Source organism: Mandrillus leucophaeus, unplaced genomic scaffold, assembly GCF_000951045.1.
Source record: "Mandrillus leucophaeus isolate KB7577 unplaced genomic scaffold, Mleu.le_1.0 Scaffold343, whole genome shotgun sequence".
In the NCBI taxonomy this organism is placed as follows: Eukaryota; Metazoa; Chordata; class Mammalia; order Primates; family Cercopithecidae; genus Mandrillus; species Mandrillus leucophaeus.
The window spans coordinates 662,403-678,630 of NW_012103621.1; the positions used below are offsets into that span (position 1 = coordinate 662,403).

Genomic DNA, 16,228 nt, shown 5'->3' on the forward strand with positions numbered 1-16,228 from the left:
CCCGTCTCGGCCTCCCAAAGTGCTGGGATTACAGGCTTGAGCCACCGTGCCCGGCCTGAGGGTTCTTTAAAAATGAATCATTTCATCTTTTTTTTTTTTAATGTTACTTTCTGTTTTTAAAGTTTATTTAAACAAGGTGTTTTTTTGTAGAGGTGGGGGAATCTTCCTATGTTGCTTAAGCTGGTCTCAAAATCCTGGCCTCAGGCCATTCCCACCATAGCCTCTGGTGTAGCTAAGACTACAGGCCCTTACCACCACATCCAGCTAATTTAAAAATTTTTTACTTTGTAGGCCAGGTGCAGTGGCTCACGCCTGTAATCCCAGCACTTTGGGAGGCTGAGCCGGGCGGATCACCTGAGGTCGGTAGTTCAAGACCAGCCTTACCAACAAGGAGAAACCCTGCCTCTACTAAAAATACAAAAAGATTAGCTGGGCATGGTGGCACATGCTTGTAATCCCAGCTACTTGGGAGGCTGGGGCAGGAGAATTGCTTGAACCCGAGTGGTAGAGATTGCAGTGAGCTGAGATCGAGCCATTACACTCCAGCCTGGACAACAAAAGCAAAACTCCATCTCAAAAAAAAAAAAAAAAAAAATTTTTTTTTTTTTTTTCACTTTGTAGACACAGGATATTGCTATGTTGCCCGGGCTAGTCTTGAACACCTGGACTCAAACAGTCCTCCTACCTTGGCGTCCCAATGCCCTGGGATTATAGGCGTGAGCCACCATGCTCAACCACTTTCTCTTTTTTTTTTGGGAGCGGGGAGCTAGGGTATTGCTCTTTCCTCCAGAGCTGCCGTATAGTGGCGTGATCACAGTTCGCTGTAACTTTGCACTCCCTCCTGTCTTAGCCTCTCAAATAGCTAGGACTACAGGTACACACCACTATGACTGTCTAATTTAAAAGAAAAATTTTTTTTTATAGATGCGGGGTCTTATGTTGCCCAGATTAAAAGAAAGGTGTTTTTAAAATGTCCAGAGGTTCACATTTGCAAAGGAACTCACTCATTTGTTCTAATGCATTTTCTTACATTAGGTGTAATTGAAAAGTGATCCTCTCTTCAGCGATGTCAAAAACAAACAAATCCAAGTCTGGATCTCGCTCTTCTCGCTCAAGATCTGCATCAAGATCTCGTTCTCGTTCATTTTCGAAGTCTCGGTCCCGAAGCCGATCTCTCTCTCGTTCAAGGAAGCGCAGGCTGAGGTAAGGGGGTGTGACTTTGTATATTGAGGTAATCATTGCATCAGTTGATGTGGATGTTTGAAGATCTTTTGTTAGACTTTCTCTGTGAGTGTCAAATGGACTGGGGGTTGGCTTGAGGTGCAGGGTTGGGCTATAAGATATTCCAGGTCTCTTTAAACGATAAATCCAGATCAGCTTTGATGGCCATGCTGATTGCCTGATTCCTTTCCTCTGCCAGCACATAGTATTTCCCACCCACTTTGGAAGAAAGAACGTTTTATTTTTATTTGAGCTGCTTGCTTCAAATCTCTGTAGCTGGTTATTTTTCACCAAAGTATTTTTGAAGGCCTGAACCAAAGTTTATTTGCATCATGGCAAATAAAGGATAGCTAAGAGGATTAATAATATGAACAACATGGCAAGGAAAAGAAGCTTCAACTCACTAAAATAAACTTTTAGAAACTTAACCAGGAGTCATTTGTATACAGTGTGCCAATTACTAACAAGCTGCATCTATTTAGTAAATGTATCTTAAAACTTCTTAAAAATCACTGTTGAAAACATCATTTTATCTCATTAAACATAAGAACACTTCTTTTGAATTTATTGCCAATATTTCCTAATTCAGTCAGTTTTCACACCTTCAGGTGGATTTCCCTATTTTAATTATGTCTTGGAATAGGATGCCAAACCTCCAGCGTCTTTCCTCTCTTGGTGTGTGTTGTGAGTTGGTTTTTTCATTCTTTAAAAGTGTTTTAACTTTCTTTTGTGGATAGATAAGAAGCTTTCAGTAGATACAAGTTTCTTTATGTGAGTTTGGGAAATATTGGTGTATTTAAATACTTAATAAAGGGGAATCTTTGTACATTTTCATTCTTTTTCTCAGAAGTATATTAGCAAGGAGATGATTTGTCATGTTTGACACTTGGAACCCCTGCTGTTTATTTCAGATGAGTATCTAGAATTTTTGTCTTAGATGAATTGATTATGAAATTTAAAATAAACCTCAGAAGTCAGTGATTAAACTTTTACTCTTGATGATTTCCAGAGCCCTATAGTACTTCTAAGGGGTCTATTAAACAAAGGATTGGTGGTTTTGTTTTTTATCATTTAACAAAAACAAGGTAGATGTTAAATGAAGTCTGTGAGAAGCCATCCTGAAAAAGTAGGTATGCATAGATATTGAAAAGGGAAACCCTAAATTTATCTACCTCAGGAAATTGCTTTTAAAGCCATGGGACAAGCAAGACTCTTAGTAACTCCTACCCTGTACCCAGAATCTTGATTTAGGGAGTTTAAACCTCAGTTTTAGCTCATTTGGTTATGAAAGATACCTTTTCAAAATTTAATCTGGTAACTAGAAGAAACTAAATAATTGGTTCAATTATTTACCACTTATTTACCAATTATTCAGTTTTGGTTGCATAGCCTCTATGCAACCAAAACTGAGAGACAAAATTGAATTGAATTGAAAAATGTTAACTAACTCTGAAGTATTTATGACAGCTGGAATTCTGGGCAGTCCTTTTCTCCTTGTTCTGCAAATCATTTGGCAGTTGCTCACTGAGTTGGCAAATGAGGAAAAAATATTTTAGGAAGGCACTATGTGCTGGGGTAGGTCTAGAGATACTTTAACATGCTATCATATACCTAGAAGAGACTTGTTCTGGAGAAATTTCTCCACTAGAAAGTATGCTTTTATACTTGATTGTAGTCTGACTTCTCTGTTTTTTAGAAACAGATAAATATGCCACTGGATGTTCAGTTTTTATTTCTGGCCTATCTGTTTCATGGTTTTTTCTTTTGTTTTCCCTCTCCTGCAAGGAAAGTATCTATCCAGAGAGTTTGAGAAACCATGCCTTTAAATTAACTAACTGCTGAGTTCTACAGAATTGGAGAAAATTGATTATTTCCTTGTATTTCACAGACTGTATCCTTTTAAGTGACATCTCTTAAATAACTTCATTTGCAATCTGCAGAGACTCATTTTCCTGCATCTGTGCAATGACTGCGAGTTTTGGATGCAGTATGCCCAGGGCCCTCACTAGTAATTGGTAACAGAAGCAGCAGTAGCCTATGAGGATGGGAACATGAATTAAACCCTCCTTAGTGCTGGTGGTGGATCACCTACCTCAAGCATAGCCCTTTAATCGGGTCATACTCACTTTCGTAATCTGCATCTGCCTCTCCCTTCTTTTCTTATATTGTTACTGTTTTCAAATGAAAAGTGTGGAAGGTAAGTTTTTTTTTTTAATTGTACTTAATTACAATAACAGCCAGCAGTAAGATATATCTTTGCCAGTTGCTCTTACTCATGGTGTAGATAAAAAATCCTGAGGACAGCGGGCAATAAATAGTGGAAAACCAATCCCACTTTATCTTTAAATTGAATGTACTTTCTTCTTAAAAATACTGTTTTGTTTAGTTGTTAAATCCTGAAAAAAATTGGTATATTTGTTAAATAGAGTTATTTGGAAAATCAAAAACGCATCTGTTACCAGTCAGATATGAGAAGGCTTGCTGATTAACTGAAGAGTTTTTATTCTATATGTAAAGAAAATACTATTTGAAATAGTTTTCTAGTAAATTTTACTTATTTCTAGCCAGCTGCTTAGGAGTAATTTTTTAATGTTAATGATCTATATCATAGTAGATGGAAAAAGTGGATCCAAGAACCCCAGTGGATTTTTACACCAACATACGTAATTTTTGGCTTTTTGATGGAAACAAAGTTCCTCATCGTTGACAAGCCTGATGCTCAGGAATGTACAGTTTTTTTTTTTTTTTTTTTTTTTACCAAGTTAGGTTATTATCAAGTGCCTGTGGTTCTGGAAATTCACCTTGGTCTACCAGAGTTCTATATTGTTAACTGGAGAAGAACACAACACTTCTGTGCACACCGGGGTGGTGGGGGGTTTTTTAGTTCCTCTTTGCTAACTTCATGTGTCCTTGGGTACCTTATGGTCAGATAGTGCCCTCTTGTGGCACCTATGTAATAGATCATGTACTCAGCCACAGAAATACGGCCTAAGTAGTGAGACCATTTCCAGGTCCCCAATTTAAAAAAACAATATTGTATGTTTTGTTTATGTGATTTTAGTAAGTTCTTTTAAGCTTTGAGCAGATGCATTCTCCAAGTTTTCTTTGGTGTATACCTGTTGTAACTACACTTTTACGATCCCAAGCCTTAGTGGTATCTTAAGAAATTCGTCACGCACAAAACAGAGAGCTGACTAGGACAGGGTGTGAAGTGTTGCCACAGTGTGGGTAGGGGTCAGAGTACCTGTCTAGGTACCGCAGCTTGCAGTTTTTCTCTCATTTCCAATGACCTGCAGCCCTGTTAAAATCCCTGTGCCTGTGAAACTGTAAGCTATTATTATGGTATATTAAAATGGTCTTTGTGTAGTTGACTACCTTAAGAAAATGTTGATAGTTTCTCAGTCACTGTAGAAGTACTCCTCCATTTTAAATGTGCTGCAATGTGAAGTGACCTGTGTTTCACTTGTTCAAGTGATTCTTATCCATGTTTTTGTACTTAGTAAGGGCCATACGTAGTGGGATTAAATATTTGTGCCCTTGCTTTGAAAACAAAACTGAAAGTGAGTGACACATAAGGGCAGGGATTTCAGAACAAATTTTTCTTGAATAAAAACACTTGTGTCAAAAATTCAAACATTTGTCTCTTTCCTTTCCGTTCCAGTTCTAGGTCTCGTTCCAGATCATATTCTCCAGCTCATAACAGAGAAAGAAACCACCCAAGAGTATATCAGAATCGGGATTTCCGAGGTCACAACAGAGGCTATAGAAGGCCCTATTATTTCCGTGGGCGCAACAGAGGCTTTTATCCATGGGGCCAGTATAACCGAGGAGGCTATGGAAACTACCGCTCAAATTGGCAGAATTACCGGCAAGCATACAGTCCTCGTCGAGGCCGTTCAAGATCCCGGTCCCCAAAGAGAAGGTCCCCTTCACCAAGGTCCAGGAGCCATTCTAGAAACTCTGATAAGTCGTCTTCTGACCGGTCAAGGCGCTCCTCATCCTCCCGTTCTTCCTCCAACCATAGCCGAGTTGAATCTTCTAAGCGCAAGTCTGCAAAGGAGAAAAAGTCCTCTTCTAAGGATAGCCGGCCATCTCAGGCTGCTGGGGATAACCAGGGAGATGAGGCCAAGGATCAGACATTCTCTGGAGGCACCTCTCAAGATACAAAAGCATCTGAGAGCTCGAAGCCATGGCCAGATGCCACCTACGGCACTGGTTCTGCGTCACGGGCCTCAGCAGTTTCTGAGCTGAGTCCTCGGGAGCGAAGCCCAGCTCTCAAAAGCCCCCTCCAGTCTGTGGTGGTGAGGCGGCGGTCACCCCGTCCTAGCCCCGTGCCAAAACCTAGTCCTCCACTTTCCAGCACATCCCAGATGGGCTCAGCTCTGCCAAGTGGTGCTGGGTATCAGTCTGGGACACACCAAGGTCAGTTCGACCATGGTTCTGGGTCCCTGAGTCCATCCAAAAAGAGCCCTGTGGGTAAAAGTCCACCATCCACTGGCTCCACATATGGCTCATCTCAGAAGGAGGAGAGTGCTGCTTCAGGAGGAGCAGCCTATACAAAGAGGCAAGTATCTCATTTCCCCTGCCTGGTTGTGTTTTTATCTCACTAGCTGGTAGTTTAATTGTAATGTGTTCTAAGTTAGAGCTCTGATTAATGGTAAAAGGTAATCCCTATTTCCTAGACTTTTCATTAGTAAACATTAAAAGCATCACCCAAGGAAACCTTTAGGTTAACTCTAGCTTTCCTACCTTCCTGAATTTGTATTGCAGCATAAACTTTCTTTAGACTACTCTGCAATGATGTTTTCACATTTAAAATTTGCCTTGGATTCTACCAATGTAAGCCAAAGAACAGTAGAGATTTGTGGGTCAGCTATCAAAAAAAAGTATGGTCTTTGCCAAAATGAATGGCCATTGGAGCTCTTAGACCCTGTAGCACCCACCATCTACTATGTTCGATCTGCATCAGCCTATCATGGTGAAGAGCTGCACCCTCAATATCCTCCAGTTGAGGAGACTGGGCAGAATGGGAAAGGCCAAGGCTTAGTCCAGGAAGGCCTTGTTTTAAAACCACAAGGTGGGTGTATGTCCCAGTAGAAGCCAACACGGCTGCGTGTTAGGAGAGGACATGACAGTGCTTCCGTCTTTCTCCCCTGGGGGACACGGTGAGTTGGAACATGAATCTTTGTTTGTATGGTTGGATGGATTGGGATGGCAGAGAAGTTACAGGGAAGTTGTATTGGGACCAGGTTGTGGTCAAGAGGGACTAACCCAGCAAGTGGTTTCCCCCTTTTTTTTTTTCTTTTATCGTATTTAGCATATTTTTTGATCCCTTGATTTTTCTTGGCTGTATTAATACAACTTTGACTTGATTATTAGGCTTTCTGCATTAATGGTACAGATGAGACGTTTTGAATCTGCAGTTGGCTTCAGTAAATCTGTTTTATTTATTTACATTTTTATTTCAGTAGGTTTTTGGGGGAATAAGTGGTGTTTGGTTACTTGGATAAGTTTGTTAGTGGTGATTTCTGAGGTTTTGGTGCACCCATCACCCGAGCAGTGTACACTGTACCCAGTGTGTAGTTTTTTAATCCCTTGCCCTCTCCCATCCTTCTCCCTGAGTTCCCAAAGTTCATTGTATCATTCTTATGCCTTTGGGTCCTCATAGTCTAGCTCCCAAGTAAGTCTATTTTAAAGCATAAGTTTTGTTCCATGCCAGGACTGTGAATCTTTAGAAGAATTGAGCATGAGCTCTGTTTTTCCATAAGAAAGAGAATGATGATTTTTGCTGCTGTCACCCTCTCCCCCATTAACATGTATTTTGTTTTTATTTGTGTTCACAGTATATTTCATATTTAGATCTTCTAGGTGACTTGAAGCAAATTTGAAGTCTCTTTTTAGACTTGTATTTCCAAATGTGAGTTGTATAAAAGCAAAACAGTCCAAGGTGTTCTATGTTAACTTTGCTGAAAGCAGATTTTAAGTGACTGAGTGAAGGTTGGGTAAGACCTTAGTTATTTTTTGCCCTAGATCACATTACAGGTAAGTAGGTTTTTGTTTTTGTTTTTTAGTATTCTAAAAATAACTTTTGCTGTTCTCTTTGGTTGCTTTTGTAAGACACAACTTCATGGATCATGTATTTTTCTCTTAATTGCCAAGTTCATAGATCTGTGAATGGTAGTTTTTCAGAAATTACTAGGAAGTAACCACGTAGAAAGTCCTTTGGTAATACTGAAATCCATAAGACATATTTTTTCAGAGAATCAAAACCAAAAACAGTAAGGCACTATTTTAGAGCAAGTTGCTTAAGAAGCCTCTTGTGTGTCTTTTTTGTGTTTTTATAACTAGGTATCTAGAAGAGCAGAAGACAGAGAATGGAAAAGATAAGGAACAGAAACAAACAAATACCGATAAAGAAAAAATAAAAGAGAAAGGGAGCTTCTCTGACACAGGCTTGGGTGATGGAAAAATGAAATCTGATTCTTTTGCTCCCAAAACTGATTCCGAGAAGCCTTTTCGGGGCAGTCAGTCTCCCAAAAGGTATAAGCTCCGAGATGACTTTGAGAAGAAGATGGCTGACTTCCACAAGGAGGAGATGGATGATCAAGATAAGGACAAAGCTAAGGGAAGGAAGGAATCTGAGTTTGATGATGAACCCAAATATATGTCTAAAGTCATAGGTGCAAACAAAAACCAGGAGGAGGAGAAGTCAGGCAAATGGGAGGGCCTGGTATATGCACCTCCAGGGAAGGAAAAGCAGAGGAAAACAGAGGAGCTGGAGGAGGAGTCTTTCCCAGAGAGATCCAAAAAGGAGGATCGGGGCAAGAGAACCGAAGGTGGGCACAGGGGCTTTGTGCCTGAGAAGAATTTCCGAGTGACTGCTTACAAAGCAGTCCAGGAGAAAAGCTCATCACCTCCCCCAAGAAAGACCTCTGAGAGCCGAGACAAGCTGGGAGTGAAAGGAGATTTTCCCACGGGGAAGTCTTCCTTTTCCATTACTCGAGAGGCACAGGTCAATGTCCGGATGGACTCTTTTGATGAGGACCTTGCACGGTGAGATGTGCTTCTTCTTAATCCTCAGTGCTTTAGTGGCCTAAGTGGTGTCTCCTAGCCCTTCTCCCTGGGGACATTCTGTTGTGTTCCCCCTGCTGTCTTAAGCTTCAGTGATGATACTTTCATGTCCACCTGTGTTCACTAGAGAGTATGTGTAACGGAGTGATTGTGTGCTTTGAGGGGGACAGTATCCCTGGGGTGATGAAGTATCTCTTCAGTCCTTAGTGACTGGCTCACTCTCTGTTCATCACTACACCCCCAAGTCCAATACTGTTTCTTGTGTTTAACATAGCTTTGCCTGTGAAGCCATCCTGGATCCACTTCTTCGTTCCTAGCTGGGTCACCGAAGTCTATAGTATAGCCCTTCCCCATCAGATAACGTAGCAGTTTTATTTGTATTTTATTTTATTTTTGAGACAGTCTCTCTCTCTCTCCTTTTCTTTTTCTTTTCTTTTTCTTTTTTCTTTTTTTTTTTTTTTTTAGATGGAGGTCTCCCTCTGTCACCCAGGCTGGAGTGCAGTGGTGCGATCTCCGCTTACCACAAGCTCCACCTCCCAGGTTCGTGCCATTCTCCTGCCGCAGCCTCCCAAGTAGCTGGGACCACAGGCGCCTGCCTCCACGCCTGGCTAATTTTTTGTATTTTTAGTAGAGACGGGGTTTCACCGTGTTAGCCAGGATGGTCTCGATCTCCTGACCTCGTGATCCGCCCACCTTGGCCTCCCAAAGTGCTGGGATTACAGGCGTGAGCCACCGTACCTGGCCCAGAACCTCTCTCTCTCACCCAGGCTGGAGTGCAGCAGTGCACTGTCAACTCACTGCAACCTCTGCCTGTCGGGTTCAAGCGATTCTCCTGCCTCAGCCTCCCAAGTAGCTGGGATTACACGCACCTGCCACCACACCTGGCTAATTTTTGTATTTTTAGTAGAGGCTGGGTTACACCATGTTGGCCAGGCTGGTCTTGAACCCCTGAAGCCAGGTGATCTGCGTGCCTTAGCCTCCCAAAGTGCTGGGATTACAGGCATGAGCCACTGTGCCTGGCCACAATTTTAGAGTTAAGGAAGGCAATACATCTACCACCTGTCCCCTAAACTTTAGGAAAGAGTTGGGAGGCCAAGGCTAACTGGTTTTTTACTTGGTGTAAACTACTCAGCCAGCTGGAAGTCTGTGGGAACAGCATTCCAGCCACACCCCACTGCCGCTTCATGACATCACCTCCCTGAATCAGGCCTTGGCTGGTCATGCTAGCTGATCTTTTTATTGATTGATTGATTGAGATGGAGTCTCAAACTCGTGAGCTCAAGTGATGCTCCTGTCTCTGCCTCCCGAAGTGTTGAGATTACAGGTGTGAACCACTGCACCCAGCTGTAGTTGATCTTTTAAAATACTTTCTCATTTGTTGGGTGTGTTAAAACCAGCAGTGACTAAGGTTTAACACTTCACTTGAAGATTCCAGTAAAAAAGAAGAGAGAGAATTTGGATATCCTTTTCCATAGTTACAGTGCATTGAGGTTACTTTCAACTTCGGTAGGAAGAAAAGAAGTTTATGGATAGATTTAAAACTCTTCAAAAAAATATTTTTATGGTTTTAATGTTCTTTCTGTATATCATGTTCTAATTGGGCCTCCCCGTATTTCTTTTTCAGACCCAGTGGCTTATTGGCTCAGGAACGCAAGCTTTGCCGAGATCTAGTCCATAGCAACAAAAAGGAACAGGAGTTTCGTTCCATTTTCCAGCACATACAATCAGCTCAGTCTCAGCGTAGCCCCTCAGAACTGTTTGCCCAACATATAGTGACCATTGTTCACCATGTTAAAGGTGAGTCCAGACCCTGGCCTGCTTCAGGCTGGTGTTCCACACTTAGAAGAAGGATGAGTGGGTGGATAAGGAGTTTTGGGGGGCCCTGTATCTCATCTAAAGGGCCTTTGAAGCTAGGGGCTGGCTTGAAGGAAATTCTGTTCAGGAAACAGTTTCCGTGTTTTAATTGCAGAGCTCAGCATTTTGAAATGCTGGTAACCTGTGACCAAGAGAACAGGTTAAAGCCAATAGCAAAATGACTTTTCTAGCATCTCTGTCTTCTCTCCTCTAAGTGATCTCTTACGGACCTTGTGGTGTGAATTTCTTCCCCCAAAGTATTCTGTCATCCCCCTGGGCAAATGGAGTTGGGCAGGTTAGGGAATGGCTAAGAGAAGTGATGGAGAAGCTGGGTTGGGCCAGTTGGCAGGTTCCATCTGAATATAAACTCAAGCAAGAGTTGGTGCTGTGTTTCTGAGGAGAATAAGCTTCAAGCTTCTCTGTCCTAAGACATGGGAGCTACAGTGGAAATCTAATGCCTAATATGGGACTGTGTTTGAACCAGCCATTTTTCCTTCCTCTTAGTATATTTGTTGTGTGGATTTAACTACTTTAGTTGCATCTCTGTGGTTACCGGTTCCTGCAAAAGAGTTAAAACATTGTGTCTGCCTTTGGTAACATACTGTGTTTCTTTTAATCCCAACAGAGCATCACTTTGGGTCCTCAGGAATGACATTACATGAACGCTTTACTAAATACCTAAAGAGAGGAACTGAGCAGGAGGCAGCCAAAAACAAGAAAAGCCCAGAGATACACAGGTAAGGACCTTGGCCTTATACTGGAGGTTGTAATAAAAGACTTTGTACCAGACATTAAACTCACCGTGTTAAATTCTGCTGCTAATGCACCTTTAATACAAAATTTACGGTAACATCCTTCAGACTCTAAGAGAGCTGTAGGCATTTATATTTTAGAGTGTATAGGACATGCTTTGGGACAACAGTCTCTCACGTTGGGCCTGAGGAAAACAGCTCTCTTGACATAGATTAACTCCTGTATTACTGGGAGCTGGCAAATGTTAGCCTGAAATTACTGTGAGTAGGTAGAGTAAATGCTAGTTTCTTTTCTTTTCTTTACCTTTTTTGAGGTACAGTCTTGCTCTGCCACCGAGGCTGGAGTACAACCAGGCTTCCTGCAACCTCTGCCTCCCAGGTTCAAGCAATTCTCATGCCTCAGCCTCCCAAGTACCTGGGATTACAGACGTGCGCCACCATGCCCAGCTAATTTTTGTATTTTTAATAGAGACAGGGTTTCACCATGTTGGCCAGTCTGGTCTCGAATTCCCAACCTCAGGTGACCTGCCCGCCTCAGCCTCCCAAAGTGCTGGGATTACAGGCATGAGCCACTGTGCCCGGCCTAATGCTAATTTGTTTAGGCAAACCCATATATTAATATTTCATGGTAGTTTAGTCATGGATTAAATCATGGTAGTTGGATTCCTTTGGAAGAATTTGCCTGGGGGCTAGAGGCGGTAGCTTGTAGGATTGTCTCAAAGAATTTTAAAGCCCAGCAGGTTTAAAGACTATTCCATTTGGTTGTGGGAGTCAGTTCAGTGGATAGGGACTAGAAATAAAGTTGGCCTTACCTTTAAGGCTGTGGGTGAGTCCATCTTTCTGTGTGTAGCAAAACCGGGAGAGAACAAAAACCTCTAACTTGTGTCACACTTTGGGAAACTGGGACTCTGTGTGTGTGTGTGTGTGTGTGTGTGTGTGTGTGTGTATGCCTACGGGAGAGTATAAGTATGTAAGTAAAGAGTAAAAGTAATACATATATAAGTCATGAAACATAAGGAAAAATAATGCCTGTGAATCTGTTACCCAACTTAGGAGCTAGAATATTACCAGTATCATGTTCACACAATGGAATACTATATTGTTTTGTATTTTCAATTTTAGGAGAATAGACATTTCCCCCAGTACATTCAGAAAACATGGTTTGGCTCATGATGAAATGAAAAGTCCCCGGGAACCTGGCTACAAGGTGAACTGTTGATTTGATCAGTAATTCCAACAAAATGAGTGCGTTGGGCATGAACTTGACAGAAATGTGTTTGTTTAAATTACTCTCTACTTAAGTTTGTGTTTTTCTTTTAAGGATGGGCATAATTCTAAAAATGAACTACAAAGGGTTAATTTTTATTAAATGTATCAACAACCTTTGTGAAGTGGTTAGAATATGGTAAATGACCCCAAAGTCTATTGAGGTGAGCTTGAGAAAAAAAAGAGAGGAGTTTTGGAACAAGTGCCCATGATGAGAGAAGAAACTTTTTGTGATATTTTTCTGCTTGTAAGTATTATCAAATCAACTGTATACATGCACTATTTCCAACCATGATTTCAGAAAGACATGCATGTCAGAGAAGAGTGAAATATTCATGTCTTAACTTAAGTAGACTGTTTTTAAACAGCTGGTCCAGTTTTTTTTCCTAACATTGTACCATATCTATCATCTGTCAATTACTGTTAAACATTACTTTGATGGCCCAGCTACATTTGCAGTGATGTGCACGTAAACACTGTTATTAAGAAGTTAAAGCTTGTATACAATCTTTTACTGTGAAATAACTAAATTGGGCTTTAAAAGATCTTAGTATTTATTGATCTTCATTCACATATACAGTTGACATTTAAAATTACAGATGGTTATTCCAATGCTGCTGAAACCTTTTCTAAAAAAAAAATTTGTCTTGTTGGTTGAATGTGATGAGAGGCGCTCTTGGGCAGTCTCTCTTCTCTCCCATCCCTCTTTCCTCCTCCGAGTACCCCTTCTCCAGCTTGGCACTAGCCATGTAAAACCCAAGGTTTTCTTTAAAACATCAGAAGATATCTTATCCTCCATGCCCTAAAAAGCCAACCCCTGGGAGCAGTGTTGCATTTGTCTTTTTGTCTTTTTTTGCTCATTGGAGGATGCAGAGGCCCAGTTCCCTCTGTTAGGAAACAAATTAAATGATAAAACAATAAACGGCCGGGCAAGGTGGCTCAAACCTGTAATCCCAGCACTTAGGGAGGCTGAGGTGGGCGGATCACCTGAGGTCAGGAGTTTGAGACCAGCCTGACCTACATGGTGAAACCCCGTCTCTACTAAAAATACAAAATTAGCCAGGTGTGGTAGTGCATGCCTGTAATCCCAGCTCCCTGGGAGGCTGAGGCAGGAGAATCACTTGAACCCAGAAGGTGGAGGTTGCAATGAGCCGAGATTGCGCCACTGCACTCCAGCCAGGGCAACAATAGCGAAACTTTGTCTCAAAAAAAAAAGAAAAAAAAGCAAAAAAACTATAAACCTACTTTCTGCCACTCCTGCTGTTAAACTTAATTTTTTTAAGTTTAGTAGTTCATGTATATAAATTGTTAATGCAGAGTGAACTGCTCATTTCTTCCTCCCTGAGTTACCTCCATGAGACAAATCTAGTGTGGGATGTCCTGGAACTACCATGCGTCTTTGCCCCCACTGAGTTTCTCAAGAATTGTTGAAAGCCTTTGCTACAGTGGTCTGGGCAGGTGTGCTGTTGCTGCTGCAAAACATACCTTCATAGCTGTACTGCTTAGGAAGCTAGCAGAGAAGTTTTTTCCTTCCTTCCCTCCTCCTTCCTTCCCTTCCTCCCTCCCTTCCTTTTTCTTTCTTTCCCACTTCCCCTTCCCCTTCCCCTTTCCTTCCCTTTCCTTTCACCTGGTAATACCAATTTATGAATTCCCTATAGTTTTTAATATTCCCTTTCTAGAGAAATTTCTCAGCATAACTCAGGGCTTTGAAGGCTGCTTAAGTCTTCCATTGTCCCTCTTTGGACTCAGTACTCAGAGATAATTCCAACTGGAGGATAAGCCATGCATGGATACTACAGTATAGGTAGGGGAAGGTGAGCATTTCTACTCTCAGTGGTGGCTAAGCCTGAGCCAGCCCAACCACCTACTTTTCCAGAGCTAATTTTAGCGTTCTCAACATTTTTATTTTATTTTATTTTATTTTATTTTATTTATTTATTTATTTGAGAGAGAGAGAGAGAGAGAGTGTGTCTCGCTCTGTTGGCTAGGATGGAGTACAGTGGTGCGATCTCCGGCTCACTGCAACCTCCACCTCCTGGGTTTAAGCGATTCTTCTGCTTTAGCCTCCCTAGTAGCTGGGATTACAGGCACACGCCACCTTGCTTGGCTGATTTTTGTATTTTTAGTAGAGAACAGGGTTTTGGTTGTTGCCCTTGCTGGTCTCAAACTCCTGAAGTGATCCGCCTGCCTCAGCCTCCCAAAGTTCTGGAGTTACAGGCGTGAGCCACTGCCCCCGGCCAGCCTTCTCAACTTCTAAACTAGCCAGAGTCATTACTGGGCCAGAAAAGAAACAAAGTGAGATCAATGCATAGCATTTTCAGAAGGCCAGCATCATTGTTTTGGAGAACTGGCTTGGGTTCTGTGAGGGATCCTTATGGAGTAACTTCTGTGGGACATCCTGCATCCCTTCCAAGGTTGGGTGAGATGCCTCACATTTCCCAGTGCTTCCTCTGCACCCCTCCATTGGAGTAAAAACCACAGTTGTGGGATGGTTGAGTTGATGGCTCTCAATCCCAGAAACCTTAATTTTGACTTATCTTTTGATAGGCTGAGGGAAAATACAAAGATGATCCTGTTGATCTCCGCCTTGATATTGAACGTCGTAAAAAACATAAGGAGAGAGATCTTAAACGAGGTAAATCGAGAGAATCAGTGGATTCCCGAGACTCCAGCCACTCGAGGGAAAGGTCAGCTGAGAAAACAGAGAAAACTCATAAAGGATCAAAGAAACAGAAGTACGTAAGCCCCTGTCACCCCTTTTAGACTCTAAGTTTCTTGTCTGCCCTCTTTGGGCTGTACACCAGAACTTTCAAATCAGAGGAGTTTAGGGTTAGTAATTACAGCAACCTGTTTCTTCTTTTAATCCATGTAAATGTCAATAGGGTCCCTAGTTTGAAAACAATTTCTGCATCAAAATAGTGTGATCTTTGTCCAAAGAAGGCTTCATGACAGAAGTTAATCTGTTAAATTGACCACAGGGATGGTGTGGAGAATCATTAGAATCATTTGGGAATTCCTTTTGCAGTTTTAGATGTGCCTTTTTTCATCACACATTTTCATGGGGAGGTTGTATTATAGAAATGGCCCAAAGTCATTGTCAAGTAATAACACTGTTTAGTCAAAGAAACAGGGTGGAACTAGATAGGACATGATTGTTGATCTTAAGTGCCTTTTAAACTAGTTTTACAGACAGTTCCAGGAGAGGTGTTCCAGGTACTCCTTAAACAAAGGTGGCATTGTTGAACTTTGTGGGGCAACATTCATGCCTATGTCCTGATGTTTCTGTTTATGTTTTTGAATGTTCCATGACTTTTTAATCATGTGTCACAAAAAGCACAATTGAAGCCCCATACCTTCTGGTAAGAAGCAACACTTCTGCTGATTCTGAACTTCAGCTGGCAAGCTTTTATTTTTTTGAGACGGAGACTCACTCTGTTGCCTGGGCTAGAGTGCAACTTCCGCCTCCCTGGTTCAAGTGATTCTCCTGCCTCAGCCTCCTGAGTAGCTGGGATTACAGGCGCCCACCACCACACCCAGCTAATTTTTTGTATTTAGAGATGGAGTTTCACCATGTTGGCCAGGCTGGTCTTGAACTCCTGACCTCACGATTCACCCACCTTGGCCTCACAAAGTGCTGGGATTACAGGTGTGAGCCACTGTGCCCGGCTGTGTTTTTGTATCAATTTTCTGATAACCCCTTGAGATAAGTTGAACAGTTGGTGTGATGCCCATTTTGCCCATTTGAAAGATAAGCCAAGCTTAGAATGATGTGCCTTATGATTACAAGTATTGGGCGCGGGCCCAGTGGCTCATGCCTGTAATCCCAGCACTTTGGGAGGCCGAGGCAGGCAGACCATCTGGTCGGGAGTTCGAGACCAGCCTGGCCAATATCATGAAACCCTGTTTCTACTTAAAAAAAAAAATTAGCTGGGCATGGTGTTGCGCGCCTGTAGTCCCAGCTACTCCAGAGGCTGAGGCAGGAGAATCACTTGAACCTGGGAGGCGGAGGTTGCAGTGAGCCGAGATCTCACCACTGCACTCCAGCCTGGGTGACAGAGGAGACA

The 16,228-nt window shown here is 42.1% G+C and overlaps 1 protein-coding gene across 2 annotated transcripts in view; it reads left to right on the top strand.

The window, feature by feature from the left end:
* The window catches only part of THRAP3 (thyroid hormone receptor associated protein 3), a 111,366-nt gene that overhangs the window by 87,598 nt on the left and 7,540 nt on the right, over positions 1 to 16,228 (top strand). For both annotated transcript variants that reach the window (XM_011989005.1, XM_011989006.1), the window contains 7 exons: positions 1,036 to 1,203; positions 4,883 to 5,785; positions 7,570 to 8,274; positions 9,917 to 10,089; positions 10,772 to 10,883; positions 12,021 to 12,105; positions 14,712 to 14,899. In XM_011989005.1, the coding sequence (XP_011844395.1) occupies positions 1,067 to 1,203; positions 4,883 to 5,785; positions 7,570 to 8,274; positions 9,917 to 10,089; positions 10,772 to 10,883; positions 12,021 to 12,105; positions 14,712 to 14,899 (2,303 nt within the window). In that variant the 5' untranslated portion in view covers positions 1,036 to 1,066. The remainder of the gene's footprint in view (positions 1 to 1,035; positions 1,204 to 4,882; positions 5,786 to 7,569; positions 8,275 to 9,916; positions 10,090 to 10,771; positions 10,884 to 12,020; positions 12,106 to 14,711; positions 14,900 to 16,228) is intronic.